A 25,644-nucleotide genomic window follows, 5' to 3' on the forward strand; every position below is an offset into this window, starting at 1 on the left:
CAGATGCTCGTTCATCGTTATCGTGAGCCAATATTGGTTGTTCTTGTTTTACTGTTTAGGACGTGACGTCATCTGACGCCTTCCCGTGCATGCTCGGTTGTGCGTTGGTCGCTTGCATGTTCTTCCTCTTTGCTCTCTGATTTTCATGGACTCGGTGTGCTTTGTGTGAACTCCCAATAAACTCGAGATGTTTACAGAAGCAGCGTGCTGAGGGTGATCCGATGGATTGAGAACACCATAAGGTCTATCCCAGCTAACTGGCAGTGGCGTTTTTGCACGGACGCTTCCAATAAAAAAAAGTAGTAACAACAATAATAATGACAATCGCATAATATTAATATTAACAATAATAATAGTAATAATAATTGAAAATATATAGTAATAATAATTGAAAAATAATAATGAGGATAAAAACGACACCCCCCCCCCCCCCCCGCCTCTCTCCCCCTGTCGGTCATTTCTGTAGGGAAAAAATGTACAAGAAAATGTCTGAAATAATAACTATACAGTGCGTATCAAAAAAAAGGTAATCCGAATTCAAGGGGTTAATATGCAAAGGTTATTTAGTTTGACAATTTACATGTGGTTTACCAATTATGAGGAGATCCTCTGCTTTCCATTGATGCCTTTCATGCATCATTGCTGTCACACATGACCGAGTACATGTTCATTGAAAATGACAAGTTCAAATCGCATTTTTACAAGTTTGGCTAATCGGTGCAAGACAGTTTGAAATGGACGCATTACTTGTCGACTGCCAAGTTGATTATGTAAAATTGTTAACCTGGTCTGGTAATCGTCGGATGCGTCATCCCTTGTTTAAGATGGGTATTTAAGATGCGCATACAGTGTATGGGTTTAGAGACAGTCTGAGTCATTGAAAAGATGGTTCAACTTACGACTGAACAGCGGACCTTCGTGGTTACAACCTTTCACTAAACTGTTAGTTTGCAGCGAACTCGTGATGCGTTCAGGGAACGTTTCCCAGAACGGGAGCCTCCAGCAGCCAAAACCATCTGGGCGAATGTTAGAAAATACCAAGAGCATGGCACTAGCCTCAACCGCAACAAGGGGAATTCTGGTAGGAGGCACACTGGGCGATCGGAAATGAACATTGCAGCAGTAAAGCAGCAAGTATTGGAGCATCCTAGGGATACCAGCGCAAGACGAAATGGGTCGGGATTGCCTTCGGCAACATTCAACCGAATCACAAGACTGGACCTCCACCAACATCCATATCGGATTCACATCCGGCATCAACTTACGCTAGGGGATTTTGCCAGGAGGCTGGTGCTTGCCGGATGGTTGATAGCACGTTGCGAAGTATATGTCAATTTCCTGCGGTATCTCGTTATCGGCGACGAAGCTGCTTTCGCCATGGACGGCAAGATCAATACCCATAATGTTCTTGAATATGCACCGACAGGACAACCCCCAGAATTTAATTTTGACACCAACATGAATCGACAAAAGTGGACTGTTTGGTTGAGACTTTGTGAAAGTGGTCAGGTGATCAGACCATTTTTCTTTCAAAGGAATGTCAATGGTAACAGGTATCTGCAGATGATCAATGATGAAGTTTTACCGCAGCTGGAGGAGAACTTTGAGTGACAGGTTCATGGTGTCTTCAGATATCTCTGGTGGGCCAAAGACGGCGCCCCAGCACATCGTCTTATCGCTGTCCGAGATCGACTCAGGGAACTCTTTGGAGACCGAGTCATCACCCTCAACCATGCAGTGGAATGGCCGCCAAGATTACCTGACCTCAAACCATGTGATTATTTCCTTTGGAGACATTTAAAGAACAATGTGTTCGTAACTCCTCCCCGTGATCTTGACGAATTGCAGGGCCGTATTCGACATGAAGTGGATGCTTTGCGCAATGACCCGGCTATGGTGAGACGAGCAGTTCAGGGCATGCTCCGCCGCTGTGAGTTTGTGTTAAAAGGGGAGGTGGACATGTTGAAGGTGTGGGTGCATAAAGGCCAATTATCCTGACTTGCATCGATTAGCCAAACTTGTAAAAATGCGATTTGAACTTGTCATTTTCAATGAACATGTACTCGGTCATGTGTGACAGCAATGATGCATGGAAGGTATCAATGCAAAGCTGAGGATCCCCTCTTAATTAGTGAACCACATGTAAATTGTCAAAATAAATAACCGCATATTAACCACTTGAATTCGGATTACCTTTTTTTTGATACGCACTGTATATATAATGGAAACTCAGCACATGGTATATGGCCTTACAAAGCTATGGTGACAACAATGGTGTGAAGGAAGTGGTCAAATTGCAACACAAAAAGCAATATTGTCGATTTATTAATGTAGCTTAATCTCGAGCAGTGAGAGTTAAGCAATGCAGGTGCTGTATTGCAGAGCAAGTCATGTGCTGAAAATATCCCTTTTTGAGATGTATACATAAAACATGTTGCGCAGATGTCGATCAATGTTGCCCAAGGGGGGGTGGAGGGGGGGGGGCAATGAGAGGAGGTGGCAAAACCTTTAAGTTGAGGCAATTGCATATTCCTTTATGCTGTGCCCAGTGTACATGTGTACCTGCCCGGCAAAGCCACTCCAGGTAGGCGCTGACCTCTCTCTCCACCTGCTGCTGTCTGCGTAACTTGAGAAACTCTGTGCGCTTCTCCACTCGCTCTCTCTCCTTGGCAAACTCGCTGCATAAATAAAAGAATAAAGACCTTTATTAAATGACTCAATCTCAAATTATATTACATCAGTCATAATCAGGCACTCATTTTCATTAAATTGTTGATTAGCTGGTGTCAGGTTCAAACCGCCGATCTCCCATACTCAACTGGACAGACGCTCTAACCATTACGCCACCAAATGTAAATTAAGGAAAAGTGGATACTGGATAGTGGATAGCAGTATGAAAAGTGGATAGTGGATAGCAGTATGAAAAGTGGATAGTGGATCGCAGTATAAAAAGTGGATAGTGGATAGCAGTATGAAAAGTGGATAGTGGATCGCAGCATAAAAAGTGGATAGTGGATAGCAGTATGAAAAGTGGATAGTGGATAGCAGCATGAAAAGTGGATAGTGGATAGCAGTATAAAAAGTGGATAGTGGATAGCAGTATGAAAAGTGGATAGTGGATAGCAGTATGAAAAGTGGATAGTGGATAGCAGTATGAAAAGTGGATAGTGGATAGCAGTATAAAAAGTGGATAGTGGATAGCAGTATGAAAAGTGGATAGTGGATAGCAGTATGAAAAGTGGATAGTGGATCGCAGTATAAAAAGTGGATAGTGGATCGCAGTATAAAAAGTGGATAGTGGATAGCAGTATAAAAAGTGGATAGTGGATAGCAGTATGAAAAGTGCATAGTGGATAGCAGTATGAAAAGTGGATAGTGGATCGCAGTATAAAAAGTGGATAGTGGATAGCAGTATGAAAAGTGGATAGTGGATCGCAGCATAAAAAGTGGATAGTGGATAGCAGTATGAAAAGTGGATAGTGGATAGCAGTATGAAAAGTAGATAGTGGATAGCAGTATGAAAAGTGGATAGTGGATAGCAGTATGAAAAGTGGATAGTGGATAGCAGCATGAAAAGTGGATAGTGGATAGCAGTATAAAAAGTGGATAGTGGATAGCAGTATGAAAAGTGGATAGTGGATAGCAGTATGAAAAGTGGATAGTGGATAGCAGTATGAAAAGTGGATAGTGGATAGCAGTATAAAAAGTGGATAGTGGATAGCAGTATGAAAAGTGGATAGTGGATAGCAGTATGAAAAGTGGATAGTGGATCGCAGTATAAAAAGTGGATAGTGGATCGCAGTATAAAAAGTGGATAGTGGATAGCAGTATAAAAAGTGGATAGTGGATAGCAGTATGAAAAGTGCATAGTGGATAGCAGTATGAAAAGTGGATAGTGGATCGCAGTATAAAAAGTGGATAGTGGATAGCAGTATGAAAAGTGGATAGTGGATCGCAGCATAAAAAGTGGATAGTGGATAGCAGTATGAAAAGTGGATAGTGGATAGCAGTATGAAAAGTAGATAGTGGATCGCAGTATGAAAAGTGGATAGTGGATAGCAGTATGAAAAGTGGATCGTGGATAGCAGTATGAAAAGTGGATAGTGGATAGCAGTATGAAAAGTGGATAGTGGATAGCAGTATGAAAAGTGGATAGTGGATAGCAGTATGAAAAGTGGATCGTGGACATCAGTATGAAAAGTGGATAGTGGATACCAGTATGAAAAGTGGATAGTGGATAGCAGTATGAAAAGTGGATAGTGGATCGCAGTATGAAAAGTGGATAGTGGATAGCAGTATGAAAAGTGGATAGTGGATCGCAGTATGAAAAGTGGATAGTGGATAGCAGTATGAAAAGTGGATAGTGGGTCGCAGTATGAAAAGTGGATAGTGGATAGCACTATGAAAAGTGGATAGTGGATAGCAGTATGAAAAGTGCATAGTGGATAGCAGTATGAAAAGTGGATAGTGGATAGCAGTATGAAAAGTGGATAGTGGATAGCAGTATGAAAAGTGGATAGTGGATAGCAGTATGAAAAGTGGATCATGGATAGCAGTATGAAAAGTGGATAGTGGATAGCAGTATGAAAAGTGGATAGTAGATATCAGTATGAAAAGTGGATAGTGGAAAGCAGTATGAAAAGTGGATAGAGGATAGCAGTATGAAAAGTGGATAGTGGATAGCAGTATGAAAAGTGCATAGTGGATAGCAGTATGAAAAGTGGATAGTGGATAGCAGTATGAAAAGTGGATAGTGGATAGCAGTATGAAAAGTGGATAGTGGATAGCAGTATGAAAAGTGGATCATGGATAGCAGTATGAAAAGTGGATAGTGGATAGCAGTATGAAAAGTGGATAGTAGATATCAGTATGAAAAGTGGATAGTGGAAAGCAGTATGAAAAGTGGATAGTGGATAGCAGTATGAAAAGTGGAAAGTGGATAGCAGTATGAAAAGTAGATAGTGGATAGCGATATGAAAAGTGGATAGTGGATATCAGTATGTAAAGTGGATCGTGGATAGCAGTATGAAAAGTGGATAGTGGATAGCAGTGTGTATGGTGTGTACCCTGGTTAGAATAGGTACACCGTATCCCTGCGTGTCGTAAGATGCGACTAAGAGGGTTGGCGTCAGGAAGGGCATCCGGCCATAAAAAACATTGCCTCAAAAAGAGAACCATGACAATTACAACTAAATATGGGCAGGGTACAGCCCGAAGTGGAGATCGGTTTCTGAGGTTTGGGACATGGAATGTAGGGACAGATGACAGGGAGATCAGGAGAAGTGGTGGAAGTATTGGTCAGAAGAAGAGTGGACATATGTTGTGTGCAAGAGACGAGATGGAAGGGAAGTGGTGTGAGAATGGTGAAGGGTAGGCAGGGACAGAAATACAAGTTTGTGTGGCAAGGGTGCCTGGAGGGCGTGAATGGTGTTGGTGTCCTGTTTTCTGAGGAGTTTGTAGACAGTGTGGTGAGTGTGACTAGAGTGAGTGAGAGGTTGATGATGGTGAAAATGATGATTGGAAAGCTCTTGGTGAACGTCATCTCGGGATATGCTCTGCAGGTTGGTTGGAGCGATGAAGAGGAGGACAAGTTCTGGTGTGTGATAGAGAAGCTGATGGAAAACGTGAAAGATGAGGAAGTTGTTGTGGTAGGAGGAGACCTAAATGGACATGTGGAAAGGATTATGGACGGTTTTGAGGGAGTTCATGGGGGTTATGGATATGGTGTGAGAAATGGAGAAGGTGAAAGGATTTTGGAGTTTGCTGATGGAGCTGATTTGTTGATTTGTAACACTCAGTTCCAGAAAGAGAATAATAAGCTTGTTACATACACGTCAGGTGGGTCGACGACAACCGTTGACTACCTGATGGTGCATAGGCGAGACAGGGGGCACCTCCGGGACACAAAGGTGATCCCGGGGGAGGAGGCTGTTTCACAACACCACTTGGTTGTCTGCGACATAAGGGTGAAAGGTGCGAGGAGAGCTAGGCGGGTGAAGTACCAACCGTGAATGAAGGTGTGGAGGTTGAAAGAGGTGACAGTAAGGGAGGCATTAAAAGAGAGGCTGAGTAGGGTAGAGGATGATGTGGTTGAGCTTCAACGTGGTTGGATGTCAATGAAAGATAGTCTGTTGGGAGCCGTTGGTGAGGTATGTGGATGGACAAAAGGACAACCGAGGCACTCGGAAACATGGTGGTGGGATGATGAAGTTGGAAAGAGGATTGACGAGAAGAGGAAGAAGTTCAAGGAGTGGCAGAAAGCGAAGGGAATGGGAGCAGAAAAAGCAGAGCATGAAAGTTATAAGGCAGCCAAGAAGGCTGCAAAGGAAGAGGTAGCAAAGGCGTAGGAGGCACGTCGGAAAATGTTTGGAGAACGCTTGGATTCGGAAGAGGGTCAGAGAGCGGTATTCAGGATTGCAAAGCAGATAGCGAAAAAGAGGTGTGATGTGATGGAGGTGAGTTGCTTGAAGGATGAAGTGGGACAAATCGTTGTCGACCCAGATGGAATTAAAGGAAGATGGAAAAGATATATGGAAATGCTGTTGAATACAGAGAATGAATGGGATGGCAACATAGAGAGTAACCCAGTTTTAGGACCGGCAGAGAAGATAACTGAGAGGGAAGTTGAGGAAGCGATAAAAGCAATGAAGAGTAGAAAAGCGGGAGGGCCGACGGGAGTTGTGGGAGATATGTTGAAGGCAGCAGGAAGTTGGGGTGTGAAGAGAATGGCAGAGATCTGTAATCTGGTGGTGAAAGAAGGTCGCATTCCAGTGGATTGGGAACTGAGTACCCTCGCCCCTCTATACAAGGGGAAAGGTGACCCTCTGGAGTGTGGCTCGTACCGAGCGATAAAGTTATTGGAGCATGGAATGAAGGTATTGGAAAGGGTGTTGGAGAGGATGATAAGGAAGAAGGTGAAGATCGATGAAATGCAGTTGGAATTTATGCCAGGAAGAGGAACGACAGACGCGCTCTTTACTGTGAGGCAGTTGCAGGAGAAGTACATGGAGAAGAGGAAGAAGTTGTTTCTTGGGTTTGTTGATCTGGAGAAAGCATTTGATAGGGTTCCACGCGAAGTATTGACATGGGCATTGAGGAAGTTGGAAGTGGAAGAATGGTTGATCAGAGTTGTGATGGCAATGTACAAAAGAGCGCGCACAGCTGTAAGGACGAAGGACGGGAACAGTGGTGAGTTTGAGGTGAAGGTGGGAGTGCATCAGGGGTCGGTACTAAGTCCACTACTATTTGTAGCTGTGATGGAGGTGCAGGCTCAGAACGTAAAGGAGTGTTTACCGTGGGAGTTGTTGTATGCAGATGATCTGGTGTTGATTGCAGAAAGTATGGATGGACTGAAGGAAAAGATGAACAAGTGGAAGGAATGCATGGAGACAAAAGGTCTGAAGGTGAATATAGGAAAGACGAAGGTGGTGGCAAGTGGTAAAGCATGTGGTGAGGTGGAAAGAACTGGGAAGTGGCCATGTGCTGTGTGCAGGAAGGGTGTCGGAGTGAACTCCATTCAATGTACAATGTGCGCTGAGTGAGTTCATCAAAAATGTAGTGGTCTGAGAGGGTCATTAGCCAGTGTGGCAGCTACATTCAAATGTAAGGTGTGCACTAGGGTGGTCTAAAAATGCAAAAAATGCACTTTTTTATCTGGATTTTGATGCTCTATTGGATTATTGTTAGAAATGGTCTAAATCATTCACCCAAAAAATATTTTGCATCTGAGTCATCTAGAAACTCATACACACTCAACATATAAATTTGTCATTTTGGTCAATTTTAATGACTTACAAAGACTTTAGAAATATTTTTTTCCTAAATAATGTCATTGATGGTACATACCCCTGTGAAGTCCTCATGGTCGAAACATGAGTCAGACATGTATGAACATGTTTCAAACATGTTTCAAGCATTGTCAAACATGTTTCGACCATGATGATTTCACACTCACAGGCACAAGCGCATGCAAAAAGTCATGAACCACAAAATGGCTTAGTACAATAGTGTATGTACTTTTTCCACCTAGGTTGCTATTGGATTGTTCTCATTTAGCCAAATTTGGTGAAAAACGCCATATTTCAATCGAAGTGTGTATGAGTTTCTAGATGGAATTGAGCGAAAATATTTGGTGGGTGAATGTTTTAGACCATTTCTAGCAATAATCCAGTAGAGCATCAAAATCGGAGAGATCAATGTTTTTTGGACCACCCGAGTGTGCACAGAGGGAGCTGCACATGGAGGAAATGTTGAGTTGGATCTTGGAGACGGCGTGAAGCTGGAAGGTGTGAAAACATTTTGCTACCTCGGAGACATGCTGAATGGAGAAGGTGGATCAGACTCGGCAACGGTTGCTAGAGTGAGATGTGCATGGAAGAAGTTTCGGGAACTGAGTGGCGTGCTGATGAGGAGGGGGGGTGTCATTGAAACTGAAGGGAAAGGTGTATGCTGCATGTGTGAGAAGTGTTATGATTTATGGGAGCGAGACATGGGTAATGAACGTAGAGCAGCAACGAAGGCTGGAAAGGGTGGAAATGCGAATGGTTCGGTGGATATGCGGAGTATCGTTGAGAGAGAGGAAGACAAATGATGAATTGCGAAAGATGATGGGAATAGAGCCTGTGATTGATGCTGTGAAGAGGAACAGGTTGAGATGGTTTGGTCATATGTTGAGGAAGGATGAAAGTGACTGGTTGAGAAGAGTGATGGAAATGAATGTAGAAGGAAGTAGAGGACAGGGAAGACCGAGAAAGACTTGGCTAAAGATGGTGGAAGAAGAAATGTGGGCAAGGGGGTTAACAAGGAGAGATGCAGAAAATATGGCAAGATGGAGAAGATTGTCATGGGGACCGCAAGGCTAACCCCCGCTCTAGCAGGGAAAATGGCCTGAAAATGCATGTTGTTGTTGTTGTATAGTGGATAGCAGTATGAAAAGTGGATAGTGGATGGCAGTATGAAAAGTGGATAGTGGATAGCAGTATGAAAAGTGGATAGTGGATAGCTGTATGAAAAGTGGATAGACTTGATATCAGCAGGGATGATGGGTTCCGTTACTCCTTATAATTGGATGTAAGCTCATTGGCCTGTAGTGGAGAGGATCTTGTTTTGCACCCTCATTGTGAATGGGAGTCAGGTTAGCTGACCCTCCAAGCAGACATGAGGCAGCAAAAAGAGGACAGATTGAAGAGAGCGGACCCTGAGAATTAAGAGCAGCAGACCACGACCTGATCACATGGACAATGATGCATTCTACAGTTACGTGAAAAAGTAAGTACACCCCATGTAAAGTTTTGACTTTTTCAACATATTTCAACATACAGCTATTTGATCTGTATTTCAACAATATTGATAGATAAAGGTGATATAATATAACAAATATCATGAAACATTTACATTTTGTAGTCCATTGTATAATTTAAATAAACATCAATGCAAATTTCGCATGTGGAAAAAGTAAGTACACCCCTACATTTATCACTACTTCAAATACCTAAAATTAGAATCAGGTGCACCAGCTGAGGTGCAAATGATTAGAACATCGTCAGAGAGGATCTTGGAGGAACCTGTCTTATTTAAACCTCAGATATTGTTTGGTTTGCTCTTTGTTATTGAAGTGTGCGGAGTCACCATGTCTCGATCAAAAGAGCTCTCTGAGGCCTTCAGAAAGAAGGTTATAGATGCCTACGAGTCTGGGAAGGGATGTAAAAAGATCTCCAAACAATTTGAAATCAGTCATTCAACTGTCCAGAAGATCATCTCCAAGTGGAGAAGATTCCAAACAACTGCCAACTTGTTCAGGCCAGGCCGCCCCAGCAAGTTCAGCCTGAGAGCAGACCGCAAGATGCTGAAAGAAGTCTCTAAGAACCCCAAAATGTCATCACGGGACCTACAGGTAGCTCTTGCCACTGTTGATGTCAAAGTGCACGAGTCTACCATGAGAAAGAGTCTGCACAAATTTGATCTACGTGGGAGGTGTGCCAGGAGGAAACCTTTGCTGTCCACAAAGAACATCAGGGCAACACTAAAGTTTGCCAATGAATACCTAGGCAAAGACCAGCACTTCTGGAACAATGTGCTCTGGACAGATGAGTCAAAGGTAGAGCTATTTGGCCACAGTACCAGAAGACATGTTTGGCGAAAACCAAAGACAGCATTTGACCACAAGAACCTGATACCAACTGTAAAGCATGGTGGTGGAAATATTATGGTTTGGGGCAGCTTTTCTGCATCAGGGCCTGGGCAGCTGACCATCATAGAATCCACAATGAATTCTTCATTGTACCAGAGGGGTGCTTGAGGATAATGTGAGGCCATCTGTCGGAAAGTTGAAGCTCAACTGAAGGTGGAACTTGCAACATGACAATGACCCTAAACATACCAGTAAATCCACCAAGGAATGGCTGAAAAGAAAGAAATAGAGGGTTCTGGAATGGCCAAGTCAAAGCCCGGATCTAAATCCCATCGAGATGTTGTGGGGGGGTTTGAAACGAGCTGTGCATGCAAGAAACCCCTCAGACATCACACAGCTGAAATAATTCTGCACGGAGGAGTGGGCAAAAATTTCTCCCAGTCGATGTCAGAGACTGGTAGACAGTTATAAGAAACGCCTACTTGAGGTTGTTTCTGCCAAAGGGGGCAATACCACCTATTAGAGCCAAGGGTGTACTTACTTTTTCCACATGCGAAATTTGCATTTATGTTGATTTAAATTATACAATGGACTACAAAATGTAAATGTTTCATGATATTTGTTATATTAAATCACCTTTATCTATCAATATTGTTGAAATGAAGATCAAATAGCTGTATGTTGAAATATGTTGAAAAAGTCCAAACTTTACATGGGATGTACTTACTTTTTCACGTGACTATGTCTGTCACCGATGAAGAGTTGACGATGGACAGAGATTTCTGTACCTTCTCAGGTGTGAGAGGCACACAGTCAAGATGGCAGTTATTATGAGGGGGTGAGGTTTTTTTTAGGTTAACATAGAGTTGGCACATCCTGCCTTGTCTCGAGCAGAGTATGAGGTACGGCCATTTGAGATGAGTGAGGGCATGGTGGGGGAGTATTCATCAGAGAGAGACTTGAAAAACGGCACCACAACTTTAAGTATGTTCGGAGAAATGCTTGCTGGTATTTATGGTCATATGTTGATGGTGGTTGAGTGCTGATAGTTGTAGGTAGAGTGGGGAACGTGGATCTTTTTAAATGAATTACAATGTCTGGCTTCCACTTGTTCACTGGCAACGCATGGCTCTGGTGTTAGGCAAGGAGAGACTGGAACAGTAGAACAGCATGGAACTAACCCTAACAACTCTAGCAGCCACAAGCACTTTAGAAACACCAAATAATACAATTGACAACAGCAAAAGCAGCTGCACCTCTTTATGGGATTTGCTTTGTGCTATAACAAGCATGTTGAGGTGGGATATAACGCAAATATGAGAGGCCAACTTCCGCTTTCTTGATGCCAATTATTAGTGTATAAATGAAATTATACAAAAATAATTATAAAAAGGAGAAAAAGAAGGTGAGAGATAGGAATGAGATATGGATTGGAGCAATAGACGAGTGTCAATTACCCAGACAGGACTCCCAGGACGAGGTTTAGCATGAAGAAGGATCCGAGGATGATGAGCGGAACAAAGAAAAGCCAGTTCCACGTACTTCCCAATGCATCGTCTGCCTGGTGAGGGAAAATGTGAACTCAACATTAAATGAAGGCATCACGTACATTAAAACACAACAATTCGTTATGCAACAACATCTTAGCTCTTCGGTCTTATTGAGAGATTTATCGGACATTCAATATTTTACAAAGAAAGCTCGAGGTTCAAAGGCTATGATATGTAATGGCAAACGTGATGCTGACAAACAAAGCAAAGCATCCTTGGCGATATGGAATATATTTTAAAAAGCAAGAAGTTGTAATTACAATACATAATGAATGATCTTGTGATCTCCTTTTGCAACTAATTTCAGACCAATACAGAAATTAATTAATCAATGGTCCCAGTATGAAGCTCCATCGTTTGCTGTTCGTCCCTGAATATCGTCTACGACAGAGCGAGCTGTGCGGTTAGACTCCTTGTCTATGTCACGATACATTAAACCAGGTGCCCCATCATGCGTGTTTGACAACATCGTGATCCTTCAATGATTTTTGTGCAAGGCTCGGCCATTAAATTCTGCCATCTTTGCCAAACTCCCGTCATTGCCGCTTAAAGTGAGGAGGAAGTTTATACAGGGTAAGTGAAATTGATTGTGATCAATAATAGCATATATATTTTATTTTTTTAAAAATCTTGGTTCAAACTTTGTGATTCTTTCATTACTTCCGCCACCAAAGGTGCATGGAGGTTATGTTTTCACCCCTGTTTGTCCGGCTGTTTCTTTGTTTATCTGTTTGTGAACAAAATATCTCCAAAAGTTGTGGACGGATTCGGACGAATTTTGGCAGAGATGTATTGTATGTGACAAGCACAAAATGATTACATTTTGGTGAAGATCCGGATTCGGATCCGGCTACTATAATTTTTAAAGTGATTCTTCACCATTGGGAGATTGGGCCAAAAACTATACATAGCAGCATATCTCAAAACGTTGTGGACGGATTTGGACGAAACCTGGTGGACAGGTTGGGTGTCTGACAAGGACGATTCGATTCGATTTTGGTGAAGATCTGAATATGTATTCGGATATGTGAAATATTTAATTTTTAAGTGATTCTTCTCCGTTGGGAGATGGGGCCAAAAACGATACATAGCAGGATATCACAAAAAGTTGTGGACGGATTTGGACGAAACTTGCTGGACCGGTTGGGTGTCTGACAAGGACGATTCGATTCGATTTTGGTGAAGATCTGAAAATGGATTCGGATATGAGAATTGTTTAATCTTTTTAGTGATTCTTCTCCGTTCGGAGATTGTTCACCATTCTTCACCATTGAGTGATATATGGCCAACCAGGCAGAGGTTTGCTCTCTACTGAGTGCCGTTCTAGTTCCGATCTGTTTCTGATCTTGTCTCTTTCTAATTTTCAATCTCCTTTTGACAAGTATAAATAAGACTTGCACAATAATCTCCAGTAATAATTGAAAACATTTTATATGTTTGGGTAAAACTATTACCTGGATTATACAAGTCTAGTGAATCAATTCATTTTAATGTCGATGTCAGATTATGTTTGTGAGAAGCAGTTTGTGACAAAAAATAATCGTGAAATCCACAATGTATATTTATTTACTCAGCAGATATTAATTTACATGTTAAATGCATGATTCATGGCTTACGTTTTGAACAATTTAATATGATGTGTGTTTTCATACAAGACAGTACAGTACTATGATAACATGTTCCATATTTACAGGAAAACTAGTTTGCAGAACTTAACTGAAATTTCCGATTCAATTCCACAAGCAGGGTGGGACAAAGCAAGGCGAATTCTGTGAAAAACATACTTTAAGATTAAAGGAGAAATATTTGGGATGAACCATGGCTACAGAAGATATATTGTAACAAAAATGTCACACATCTCACACTCTCACTTTGTCTCTCCGTAAAGAACGTCTGGAAAACCCTCCCATCTACTTTCTCAACAATCCTCTCCAAGAAGTTCTGTCGCTCAAGCTTTTGGGTCTCACTATCTGCCATGATCTTTCTTGGGAAAACCACATTTCCAAGCTGGCCTCCAAAGCCAGTCGCCGACTGGGCATCCTCCATCGAGCGAAGTCCTTTCTGGGCACACCTGAGCTCCTCACCACATACAAAGGTTTCATCTACAGTTTGATGGAATACTGCTCTCCCCTCTGGGCTGGTGCTCCTGCCTCACACCTAGCTCAGCTTCACGCTGGCGAAACCAAAGCTTTCAGAATCATTGGAATCTCTTGAGATGAAGCTAACTCAGAGGGCCTTTCACTCACTCCCCGCAGGCAGGTTGGTGATCTTTCTGTCTTCTACCGACTCCTCTCCGCCTTAGCTCCCCCCAGCTCTATCTGTGCTCTGTCCCCCAAATATTCCTACAGGTCGCACAAGATCTGCCAGCAAACCTGTTCTGGTGAAACTGCCAAAATCAAGACTCTCTGCTCACCTTCACTCTTTCATTCCTCTTTTCTCCCGCCTCTGGAACAAACTCCCCCACTCCCTTCAATCCCACTCCTCCCTCCAGGTCTTTAAAACAGCTGTTCACCACCATCTCTTATCTTCCCCCATCCAAAACTTTGATATTTTCTACCCCCATTAATTCACCCCAGATCCACCTCTTCAAATTCCGTTTTCTTTCCTGAAAGTCCTAGTAGTGTCCATCTTGTTTATCCCACGTACCCCACCCCAGCCCTCCCCCTTCCACAGATCCCCTGATGTCTCTTTTCCCTACTGTTGTTGTACTTCCCTCGCTCTCCCCCTCTTGTTTCCCGCTCCCATTATTGTATATTCCATGTGTTGGCTCTTATACGATCCTCGACCTAGTATACAAAAAATGCTGTGGTATGGCCTATAAAGGGGGATGACGTGGTCTGGTAATGAGTAAGAGGTCGCAAATTCAAACCTATGTCTAAAATTAGCCAATGGCGTTAATGTCTGTAGCCTCATCCCCTCATCCACTCAGGACAGAGAAGGTTTTGCCAGGAGCCAATTGTGAGGGCTGACGTCATGACCTATGGGGTTTTCTGTGCCAGTTGTTATGGAGTTTTAAGAGCTTAACACAGCTCTCTGAATGAGATGGAGGTAGTTGGAATGTGTCCTCATCTTTGAGACACAATGAGACAGTTGGTGATTAACCTTGAACGAGGCAGGGAGAGTTTGGAGTGAGCCGTTTGAATTAGTCCTTGAACAGACAAGGTACAATTGGAGCTGGTATGACGATGAAAACCATTGTCTTTATATTTGTGATATAACTGTATTACATAATACATGATATTGCAAGTCCTTTGAAGTTATAGGTATGGGTTTATAAAGAAAGAAAGCAGCCTTGTTAGTATCAGATTGAACTATAAGTCCTATACACAGAATCTTCTAGGTCTTTACCGTTCAGGAATATGCTTTTACAGATCTTCATCACTGTCCTGAATGTCATTTTCGCAAAGGTGTCTACGCAAATGCCAACATTAATTTTTGGATTCCTCATGCTCTGAATATTCCAAAAATGTATAGTTTTGCTAATCTCCAGAAATTTTGAACGAAAAAACATAGTGAACCTGACTATTATACATGATACAACAACAACAGGCATTTTAAGGCCATTTTCCCTGCTAGAGCAGGGGTTAGCCTTGCGGTCCCCATGACAATCTTCTCCATTTTGCCCTATTTTCTGCATCTCTCCTTGTTAACCCCCTTGCCCGCATTTCTTCTTCCACCATCTTTAGCCAAGTCTTTCCCGGCCTTCCCCGTCCTCTACTTCCTTCTACATTCATTTCCATCATTCTTCTCAACCAGTCACTTTCATCCTTCCTCAACATATGACCAAACCATCTCAAACTGTTCCTCTTCACAGCATCAATCGCAGGCTCTATTCCCATCATCTTTCGCAATTCATCATTTCTTCCTCTCTCTCAACGACACTCCGCACATCCACCGAACCATTCACATTTCCACCCTTTCCAGCCTTCGTTGCTGCTCTACGTTCATTACCCATGTCTCGCTCCCAAAAATCATAACACCTCACACATGCAGCATACACCTTTCCCTTCAGCTTCAACGACACTCCCCTCCTCATCAACACGCCACTCAGTTCCCGAAACTTCTTCCATGCACATCTCACTCGAGCAACCGTTGCGAGTCTGATCCACCTTCTCCATTCAGCATGTCTCCATGTCTCCATGATAACTCTCCATTATACATGATACAGCCTTCACAGAATTAGCTGAAGAGATCACAATTGACCTGAATGATGGAAAAGCATTTGAAATGTCAATGTTACTGAGCAGATACAAAACGTTATCACAAGCAACGGGGCTGGCAGCAGCAGAAATCTGCACGGCCCAAAGCCTAAAACTGCGACTGAAGAAGCACTTTGGAGATGACTGTTTTCCATCAGCCGTGTGACCGTACAATGTCAGAGCTCTTGTTCTCAAGCTCATTACCTCTTTATTACTAACTCTGCCTACCAATATAAAAGTACTGCTGCCAGAGAAGTTCCTGGAACTATCAAACAACTCCCAACTGCTATAGATGACTGAGGGTAAGGCTGCTGTACCGCAATTCCAAACTGAACAAGATCACTGATTGTCAAGGCATATAACAAGCTGCTTTGGGGAATATAATCTGGACCTATAAAAGGCAAAAATACTCCCACTCTCTTTGTTTGTTTGTGTTGTATGCACGGCCACATCTTTTAAGTTACAAACTTCAAACTCGGGGTACAAATACAACTTTGTTGAGCTGCACAACAAATACAAACTGGTTGATCTGCACTGGGAATCTGTATTCTGATTCCTGTCAGATGGACTTTGCTTGGGCATTGCTCAGGATGAGACCAGTAAACCTATTTGAGGTGGAACTCTTCCCTACAGAGAAGCAGAAGGTACCATGCAGGCTGGAGTGGCTTCAATGCCATATTTCATTCTGCAGATCACACCTGCACCAATATCGGCCACTGCCCAATGATAGATGGCTCGCCAACAGGTCCACACTAAAAACAAAGCTGTGCAAAGCCATGCCATTATTCCATACATCGACAGTTTGAGACTCCAACATCTCACTGTCAATAATTTGCAAAAAGAAAGTCATCAATGTATTGTTTGGAAATCAAAAGTAGCAGGCCAATCTGGCACAGCTTGGAGAAGAACAAGAACTGAGAGGTAGTACTGCAGAAGCAGGTGAGAATTTCATATGTTCACTCTACACAATTGCTCGGAGGCTGGAAGTAAAATAGACGACGTGAAGTTCTGTCAAAAAGGACAACAAATATAGGTCTCCCTCCTACTTCAGAGAGCCTACAGCAACACGTGAAATGAGAAAACTATCAGGCCTGTGCCACTAGCTGTTGGACGTGGCTGGTAAATCGTGTATAGTATCTTCGAGCCTGTGCTCATGACTAAAGAGCAAGAATCACAGGACTTTTGGAACTGAGTGGCGGTCACTGTCAGCAGTTCTCGTGTAGCCGAGCAGGCTGCACGTGTAGAAGAAACAGTATGCCATGCACTGAGGCTTGTGATTCCATGGCTGACAAAAATAGTCAGAACCCAAGAACATTGATTGATGATTCCACTGATGATGAAAACGCTGATTTTAAAAACTACCACTGATTTCACATTAACCAAACCATTCCTCTTGTGCCATCAGGCGGATAGGACTGTCGAGGCATTTTCAATTTGGAAGAGAGTACAATCCTGGACGGGTCACCATTCCGAAGCAGGATAATACTCAAATGGCTCATTTTTCCCAGAGCTGGTACTCATTTTGCCGACCTCAGAAGAATGACTGGCTGGGTCAACCCACGTAGTGTCATTTATGGCACAGCAGGGGTCCAGGTCCAAGGCCCCTTGGACTCAGGACCTTAAAATCCCAAGTCAGCCACCTTAACCGTTAAGCCACCACCAGGTTATTTCACGTTACTGCACTTAAGTATTTGCATGAGATACTTAAAATAATTAATTTTAAGTAACTTCCATTCCGAAAGGATCATCAATTAATATAAATATGAAATGTGGATAATGTCTTATGTTTACACAAGCATATACTAAACTAGAGCGGCACTCGGTCGGTAGAGAGCGTACTCCGCCAAGCTGTAACAGTTTACGTTTTGTATTCTACTAACGTCATAAGTCATGCACAACTTTTTGAAATATCATGAAATATCACATTGTTTTAGCTCTATTACTCAATGGTGAAGTCACTTTAAAATTCTCATGTCTGGATCCATATTTTCACCAAAATTGAATCGATTCGTCCTTGTCACGTACCCAACCTCTCCACCAAGTTTCATCTGAATCCGTCCATAACTTTTTGAAATATCGTGCTTTATATCCTTTTAGCCCTTTAAAAAGGGGACCAACAAAAACACCAACAACCACGGTGCCCGAAAAAGGCCAACCCCCGCTTTGCGGGGGAAAATGGCCTCTAAAGGTTGTTTTTTTTTTTTTTAAATATATCGTTTTAGCCCTATCACTCAATGGTGAAGAATCACTTAAAAATTCACAGATCCAAATCCAGATCCGGATCTTCACCAAAATCGAATCGATTCGTCCTTGTCACAACTTTTTGAGATATCCTGTTCACAAACAGAAAAACAAACAGACAGACAGGGGTGAAAACATAACCTCCATCCACCTTCGGTGGCGGAGGTAAATATGCAATTTGTTGTCTGCCTGTCTGATGGCGATACATTCCCTTGTTACTTTTCCAATCTTAAGCAAACTTGACAGGAGGATTAGGGGGTCACACGATGGAGATTATATAATTATAGCAATGTAGCGGCTACCGCTGGGTTTACACAATCGCCTTGCACCTACCAAGGACGCGGAGCGATCACCATGCCGGGCTCGTCCAGGACGCCCGGGCAGGCCCGCTCTCAACTTGCCAGGCCTCGTCCGGGACGCCCGGCCACGCCCCCTCTCGCCTTTCCCGGGCAAACGCTCCGTGATAATGTGTATATATATTGCTGCCCGATAAACGGGCTTTTCAGAGTACCCGAGTTGTTTTGTTTCAACAAAGAAACTCGGACGAATTCCAGCTTTTTGTCGCGTCCATTCTTCCGATTACGTGGGAGCACAGCTCCTACATTGGTGACCTACCGACATGGACACGGCAGTTGCCCTCAAACTGCCTACCTTCTGGGAGGCTCACGCGGCGGTTTGGTTCGCCCAGGCGGACTCCCTGTTCGCCCTGCGAGGCATCACGGCCGACGACACCCGCTTCCACCATGTGGTAGCAGCGCTCGGCTCAGCCACCGCGGCCCGCGCCGTGAGCCTCCTCGAGAGCCCGCCAGCCGCTGACAAATACGGCGCGATAAAAAAGCTCCTCCTCGACGCTTTCGCCCTCTCATCGGTGGAACGCGCACGGCGCCTGCTCGACCTGCCCGAGCTCGGTGACACGCGCCCGTCCGAGCGAATGGACTACATGCTTTCGCTGCTCGGCGAGCACTCTCCGGCATTCCTGTTCCGGGAGCTGTTCCTCCGTCAGCTGCCTAGCCCGGTACGCCTCGCCCTGGCGAGCACGACGATCACGGATCCCCGCGCCCTCGCCAGGGAAGCCGACAAGATCTCCGCGGCAGGCCAACTAATTGCAGCAGCGACCTGGGGCCCACCGCCGTCCGACGCAACGCCCATGGCGCCCGAGCACCCGGTACGGTCGACGACCGACCTGCCGACGCAATTGGCGGCCGCTACGCCGAGCCGACCACCTCCAGCACGACGACCGGGGCCTCCACCTGAGCAAGCGTGGTGTTACTATCATGCCAGGTTTGGACAGAAGGGCCGGACATGCCGACCCCCGTGCACCTTCGGCAGGCCGGGAAACGGCCGGGCCGGCGTTCATTACCAGCCATGAGCGCCGGCCACACGGGCAACTTACTTTTCATCACGGACAAAGCGTCCGGACGGCGCTTCCTGTGCGACACCGGCGCCCAACTGAGCATCATACCCGCCTCCGATCAGGACAGGCAGTCCGCGGTTTGCGGCCCCTCCTTGGTTGCGGCCAACGGATCGGCCATCCGCACCTTCGGCCTGCGCAACGTCACCCTCTGCTTCGGCGGCCAACGCTTTAATTGGACTTTTGTAACCGCAAGCGTGCCCATGGCTCTGCTGGGTGCCGACTTCCTCTGCGCACACGGACTGCTGGTGGACGTCCAACGGCGTCGCCTCATCAACGCCGAGACCTTCAGCTCCCTGGTATGCACATTGAGCAGCTCCGCTCCGACCGAGCTGGCATGCACCCTCCCGGCGGCGAACGAGTTTGCTCGCCTGCTCACGGAGTTCCCGGCCCTCACGCGGCCGACGTTTTCGGCCGTCGCAGTATGACATGGGATCGAGCACCACATACCAACCACGGGCCCGCCGGTCTATGCCAGAGCCCGCCGCCTCGACCCAGCCAAGCTCGCCGTGGCCAAAGCCGAGTTCGACGCTTTGGAACACCTCGGCATCGTGCGGCGCTCTGATAGCGCGTGGGCTTCGCCACTACACATCATCCCAAAACCAGGGGGCGGCTGGCGCCCATGTGGCGACTACCGCCGCCTTAACGACGCTACCACCCCCGACAGGTATCCGATCCCGCACATCCAAGACTTCTCCGCCCGTCTGGCAGGACGGGTCATTTTTTCAAAAATCGATCTCATACGGGGATATCACCAGGTACCTGTCAGGGCGGCCGACGTCCCTAAAACGGCCGTCATCACGCCGTTCGGCTTGTTCAAATTCCTGCGGGTGCCGTTTGGCCTCAAGAACGCGGCTCAGGCGTTCCAGCGCTTGATGGACGGCGTGCTGCATGACCTGCCGTTCCTCTTCGTTTACCTGGACGACATCCGCGTCGCCAGCACGTCCCGGGCCGAGCACCTCCTCCACCTCCGAACACTGTTCGGGCGCCTCAGCGAGCACGGCCTCATCGTCAACCCGGCCAAATGCCACTTCGGCACGACGGCCGTTGATTTTTTGGGCCACCACATCACCAAGAACGGGGCCGTGCCGCTGCCAACCAAGGTCGAGGCCATCACCACGTTTCCGCGTCCCCGCTCCATAAAGGCCCTGCAGGAATTCCTGGGAATGGTGAATTTCTATCACCGCTTCGTGCCCCGCGCTGCTCAACTCATGCGGCCCCTCTACGAAGCCCTCCGGGGCAAGCCGGCCAAGCATGACATCGTCTGGTCCGCAGCAATGGACGCGGCCTTCAAAAGCTCAAAGCGGGCCCTCGCCGACGCAACACTGCTCGCTCACCCGGTGCTCAACGCTCCCATCGCCCTCACCACGGATGCCTCCGACTACGCGGTGGGCGCCGTACATGAGCAATGGGTGAACGGGGTTTGGCAGCCACTCGCTTTTTTCAGCCGGCAGCTCCGGCCGAACGAGCTCAAATATAGCACGTTTGACCGTGAGCTCCTCGGTCTACACCTGGCCATTCGCCATTTCCGCCACCTCCTGGAGGGCCGACCCTTCACGGCGTTCGTCGACCACAAGCCATTGGTTTACGCAATGGCCAAGGTCACGGAGCCGTGGTCGGCCCGCCAACAGCGCCACCTCTCCGCCGTGTCGGAGTTTACCACGGACATCCGGCACGTCGTCGGCAAAGACAACGCCGTGGCCGACTGTCTTTCTCGGGCCAGCGTGAACGCGGTCCACCTCGGCGTGGACTTCGCGCTTATGGCGGCGGACCAAACCACCGACACCACAGTGCAAGCCCTCCGGGCGGCGGACACGGGCCTCCGCCTGGCCGACATCCCCTTCGCGGACACTGTCCTGCTCTGCGACGTCTCCCAAGGCCAGCCTCGCCCCATCGTGCCCGTTACCTGGCAACGCCGCATCTTCGCCTCCCTCCACGGCCTTTCCCACCCGGGCCGGAAAGATTCCCAGAAGCTGGTGTCAGCGCGATTCGTCTGGCATGGCCTTCGACGGGACGTCCGCGATTGGACCAGCACCTGCACGGCCTGCCAACAGGCCAAGGTCCACCGACACACCCAGGCCCCGCTGGCACCTTTCACCGTGCCCGAATGACGTTTCGACCACGTCAACATGGACCTGGTGGGCCCCCTCCCCCCATCACGGTGGTTCACACACCTGCTCACCATGGTGGACAGGACCACCAGGTGGCCGGAGGCCGTTCCCCTCGTCTCCACCACCACCGCCGACATGGCGCAGGCTTTCATCGCCACCTGGGTCGCCCGCTTCGGCGCACCGGCGGACATCTCGTCGGACCGCGGACCGCAGTTCACCTCCGAGCTGTGGGGCGCGGTCGCCCGCAACCTGGGGGTCAAGCTCCACCGTACTATGGCCTACCACCCCCAAGCCAACGGGTTGTGCGAGCGATTCCACCGCTCCATGAAGGCCGCGCTCATGGCCGGCCTTCAGGACGGCGGTTGGGCCGACCGGCTGCCGTGGGCCTCCGCACGGCCCCCAAGGGCCGACCGGCTGCCGTGGGCCTCCGCACGGCCCCCAAGGAGGACCTCCGGGCATCCACCGCCGAGCTTGTCTACGGCCAGGCGCTACGCGTCCCGGGCGAATTCGTGCCCGACGCTACCAGTCCCTGGTCCGCAGTTCACCAGCGCTCGGACCTCCAGGAGGCCGCCCGATGGTTTGCCCCCGTGCCAATGTCCCACCACGGTGACCCCCAGTCCTACGTCCCCCCAGCGCTTCGCACAGCGGAGTACGTTTTTGTGCGTCATGACGCACATCGGGGGCCACTCCGGCCGCCGTACGACGGGCCCTTCCGGGTCCTGCGACGGGACGACAGGTCGTTCGTCATCGACATCGGCGGCAGGTCGGACCGGATTGCGGTGGACCGCCTCAAGCCGGCACACGTGGACATCGACCAACCGCCACGGTTGGCCCTTCCGCCGCGGCGAGGCCGCCCCCCGTCCATGGTGCCCCCCACTCGACCGCCCACCACCACACCGCACCCCCCCCCCCACGACCCGCCAGGGGTCACTTCGGCCGGGTCATCAGGACCCCCCTTAAATTGACCCTGCCGATGCAAGTCGATTCTGGGGGGACGTGTGTAGCGGCTACCGCTGGGTTTACACAATCGCCTTGCACCTACCAAGGACGCGGAGCGATCACCATGCCGGGCTCGTCCAGGACGCCCGGGCAGGCCCGCTCTCAACTTGCCAGGCCTCGTCCGGGACGCCCGGGCATGCCCGCTCTCGACTTGCCAGGCCGCATCCAGGACGCCCGGCCACGCCCCCTCTCGCCTTTCCCGGGGAAACGCTCCGGGATAATGTGTATATATATTGCTGCCCGATAAACGGGCTTTTCAGAGTACCCGAGTTGTTTTGTTTCAATAAAGAAACTCGGACGAATTCCAGCTTTTTGTCGCGTCCATTCTTCCGATTACGTGGTAGCACAGCTCCTACAGCAACTTAATTTGCGCTCTCCACAAGGGGGTTTACCGCTTTGGGCAAAATCTGTGTTAAGGTATACCGATACCTGGGAATATTCATTTGGGAGACAGCCTAGCTTAATACTTCAACCACGAAGCATTGCGTGACATTTTGACCTACAGTGACATCATATTGCAATAAGTAACCCAACACTGTACAAATTCTGATGGCACTTAGCAATGTGAATACATTGATGTCTCAATATTGAAAAATGGTTGAGATTGTACAAAGACATCCACACTTATGTTACCCCTAACCCCTGTTTTTTGGTGACCTATCAATATGGGATCCACAGGATCCCTTCTATCAACATTGGATCCGCAGGATCCCTTCTATCAAAATTGGATCTGCAGGATCCCTTCTATCAAAATTGGATCCTCAGGATCCCTTCTATCAAAATTGGATCCTCAGGATCCCTTCTATCAAAATTGGATCAAGAGGATCCCCACTATCAAATTTGGATCCTCAGGATCCCCACTATCAAATTTGGATCCTCAGGATCCCTACTATCAAAATTGGATCCAGAGGATCCCCACTATCAAATTTGGATCCACAGGATCCCTTCTATCAAAATTGGATCCGCAGGATCCCTTCTATCAAAATTGGATCCACAGGATCCCTACTATCAAAATTGGATCCAGAGGATCCCCACTATCAAATTTGGATCCACAGGATCCCTTCTATCAAAATTGGATCCGCAGGATCCCTTCTATCAAAATTGGATCCACAGGATCCCTACTATCAAAATTGGATCCGCAGGATCCCTTCTATCAAAATTGGATCCACAGGATCCCTTCTATCAAAATTGGATCCGCAGGATCCCTTCTATCAAAATTGGATCCGCAGGATCCCTTCTATCAAAATTGGATCCACAGGATCCCTTCTATCAAAATTGAATCTGCAGGATCCCTTCTATCAAAATTGGATCCGCAGGATCCCTTCTATCAAAATTGGATCCACAGGATCCCTTCTATCAAAATTGGATCCACAGGATCCCTTCTATCAAAATTGGATCCGCAGGATCCCTTCTATCAAAATTGGATCCGCAGGATCCCTTCCATCAAAATTGGATCCGCAGGATCCCTTCTATCAAAATTGGATCCGCAGGATCCCTTCTATCAAAATTGGATCCACAGGATCCCTTCTATCAAAATTGGATCCACGGGATCCCTTCTATCAAAACGGGATCCAGAGGATCCCTACTATCAAAATTGGATCCTCAGGATCCCTTCTATCAAACTGGGATCCGGAGGATCCCTTCCATCAAAATTGGATCCACAGGATCCCTTCTATCAAAATGGAATCCAGAGGATCCCTACTATCAAAATTGGATCCGCAGGATCCCTTCTATCAAAATATCAAAGCAGACTCAAGCTGTAGGGGGTGTTGAACGATGATCATTTGCCATGGTTTTTGTTCGTAAACGTAATTTTGAGGCAGAATGGACACTTTCTCAGAGGGTTTCCCAAGTTAAAATGTTTTCTTATACACATATGTACAAAATAAAACACAGAAACCTAATATCTAAGAGGTGCAGACGAATTTTGTTTTTTTAAGGGATCAGCCCACGGACTACACAGGAGGTTTCCAAATTTACATGACTTTTCACCACTTCGTTCATCTTCAGAGGCAAAACTCCCGGCAAGACTCGGGGTCTTTTATTAAATATACAGGGTGTCTCAACATTATGTATACTAACTAATATTTCAGAAAAACTTAATTAAGTAGCGAAGAGAGGGTTGGTGTTGAGTGTTACTAATACCTAACATATGGTGTTAGTGTGTGATATCTGTCAGTATTGACATAGAGAACAACGGAAGAGATTCGTCGAAAACGATGACTCACACCATCATCACCCACGAACATTTCTGTACCTCATTCTAAGTCATTGTAAATGGTCATGAAGGAGACCACTATACATTCAAGACATATCGATGTAAAATCATTGTTGGGATCATGAACACATAAATTACACAAATGTAAATTTGCTAATTCTTTCATCGAAATGGTGAAGACAAGAGCGTTATGTTTAGACTGCTCCTCACAAAAAAGTGTCTGAAATGTATCTGAAATGTATGTCTGAAACGTATGTCTGAAACGTATGTCTGAAACGTATGTCTGAAACGTATGTCTCAAATTTATGTCTCAAATTTATGTCTCAAATTTATGTCTCAAATTTATGTCTCAAATTTATGTCTCAAATTTATGTCTACATTTATTTAAGCATTTATTGCAATTAAATTTACAATCAAACTACTACTTATTTAATGCCCTCAACTATTCCCACCTTATTGAGGGCTTGGCCGGGGAACGTTTATGGCCCAAGTCTTTGATGAACCTGTTGGCCAGGCCTGATGTTCAACTGAAGGTAGCAGAAATGTGGGATTTAGCCAGGGTGCTGACGTTAACCCGCTTAGTCTTTGCAAAGGAAAGAGTAAGATATTTGACGTCCACTAACTAATGCTAGCAGATGCGACACCCAGCTTAATGTCCATCTGGGGGATCGTGCACACATGCCCTGCCTGTGAAACACTGGGGTGACAGTTTACAGCTGGGTCTTCATTGGAAGGTAGGCTAGACAGCTCATAGGTGAGTGTGCATACCTCTGAGGCTATCCTGCG

General features: G+C 46.5%; 1 protein-coding gene across 1 annotated transcript in view; it reads right to left on the reverse strand.

The window, feature by feature from the left end:
• Positions 1-25,644, reverse strand: part of LOC137421197 (voltage-dependent N-type calcium channel subunit alpha-1B) — a 394,582-nt gene that overhangs the window by 250,797 nt on the left and 118,141 nt on the right. Inside the window, exons 9-10 of the mRNA XM_078771756.1 lie at positions 11,587-11,690; positions 2,563-2,678 (exon numbers count right to left, since the gene is read on the reverse strand). Coding sequence (XP_078627882.1) covers positions 2,563-2,678; positions 11,587-11,690 — 220 coding nt within the window. The remainder of the gene's footprint in view (positions 1-2,562; positions 2,679-11,586; positions 11,691-25,644) is intronic.

This window comes from Myxine glutinosa, chromosome 2 (genome assembly GCF_964187855.1).
Source record: "Myxine glutinosa chromosome 2, kmMyxGlut1.1, whole genome shotgun sequence".
In the NCBI taxonomy this organism is placed as follows: domain Eukaryota; kingdom Metazoa; phylum Chordata; class Myxini; order Myxiniformes; family Myxinidae; genus Myxine; species Myxine glutinosa.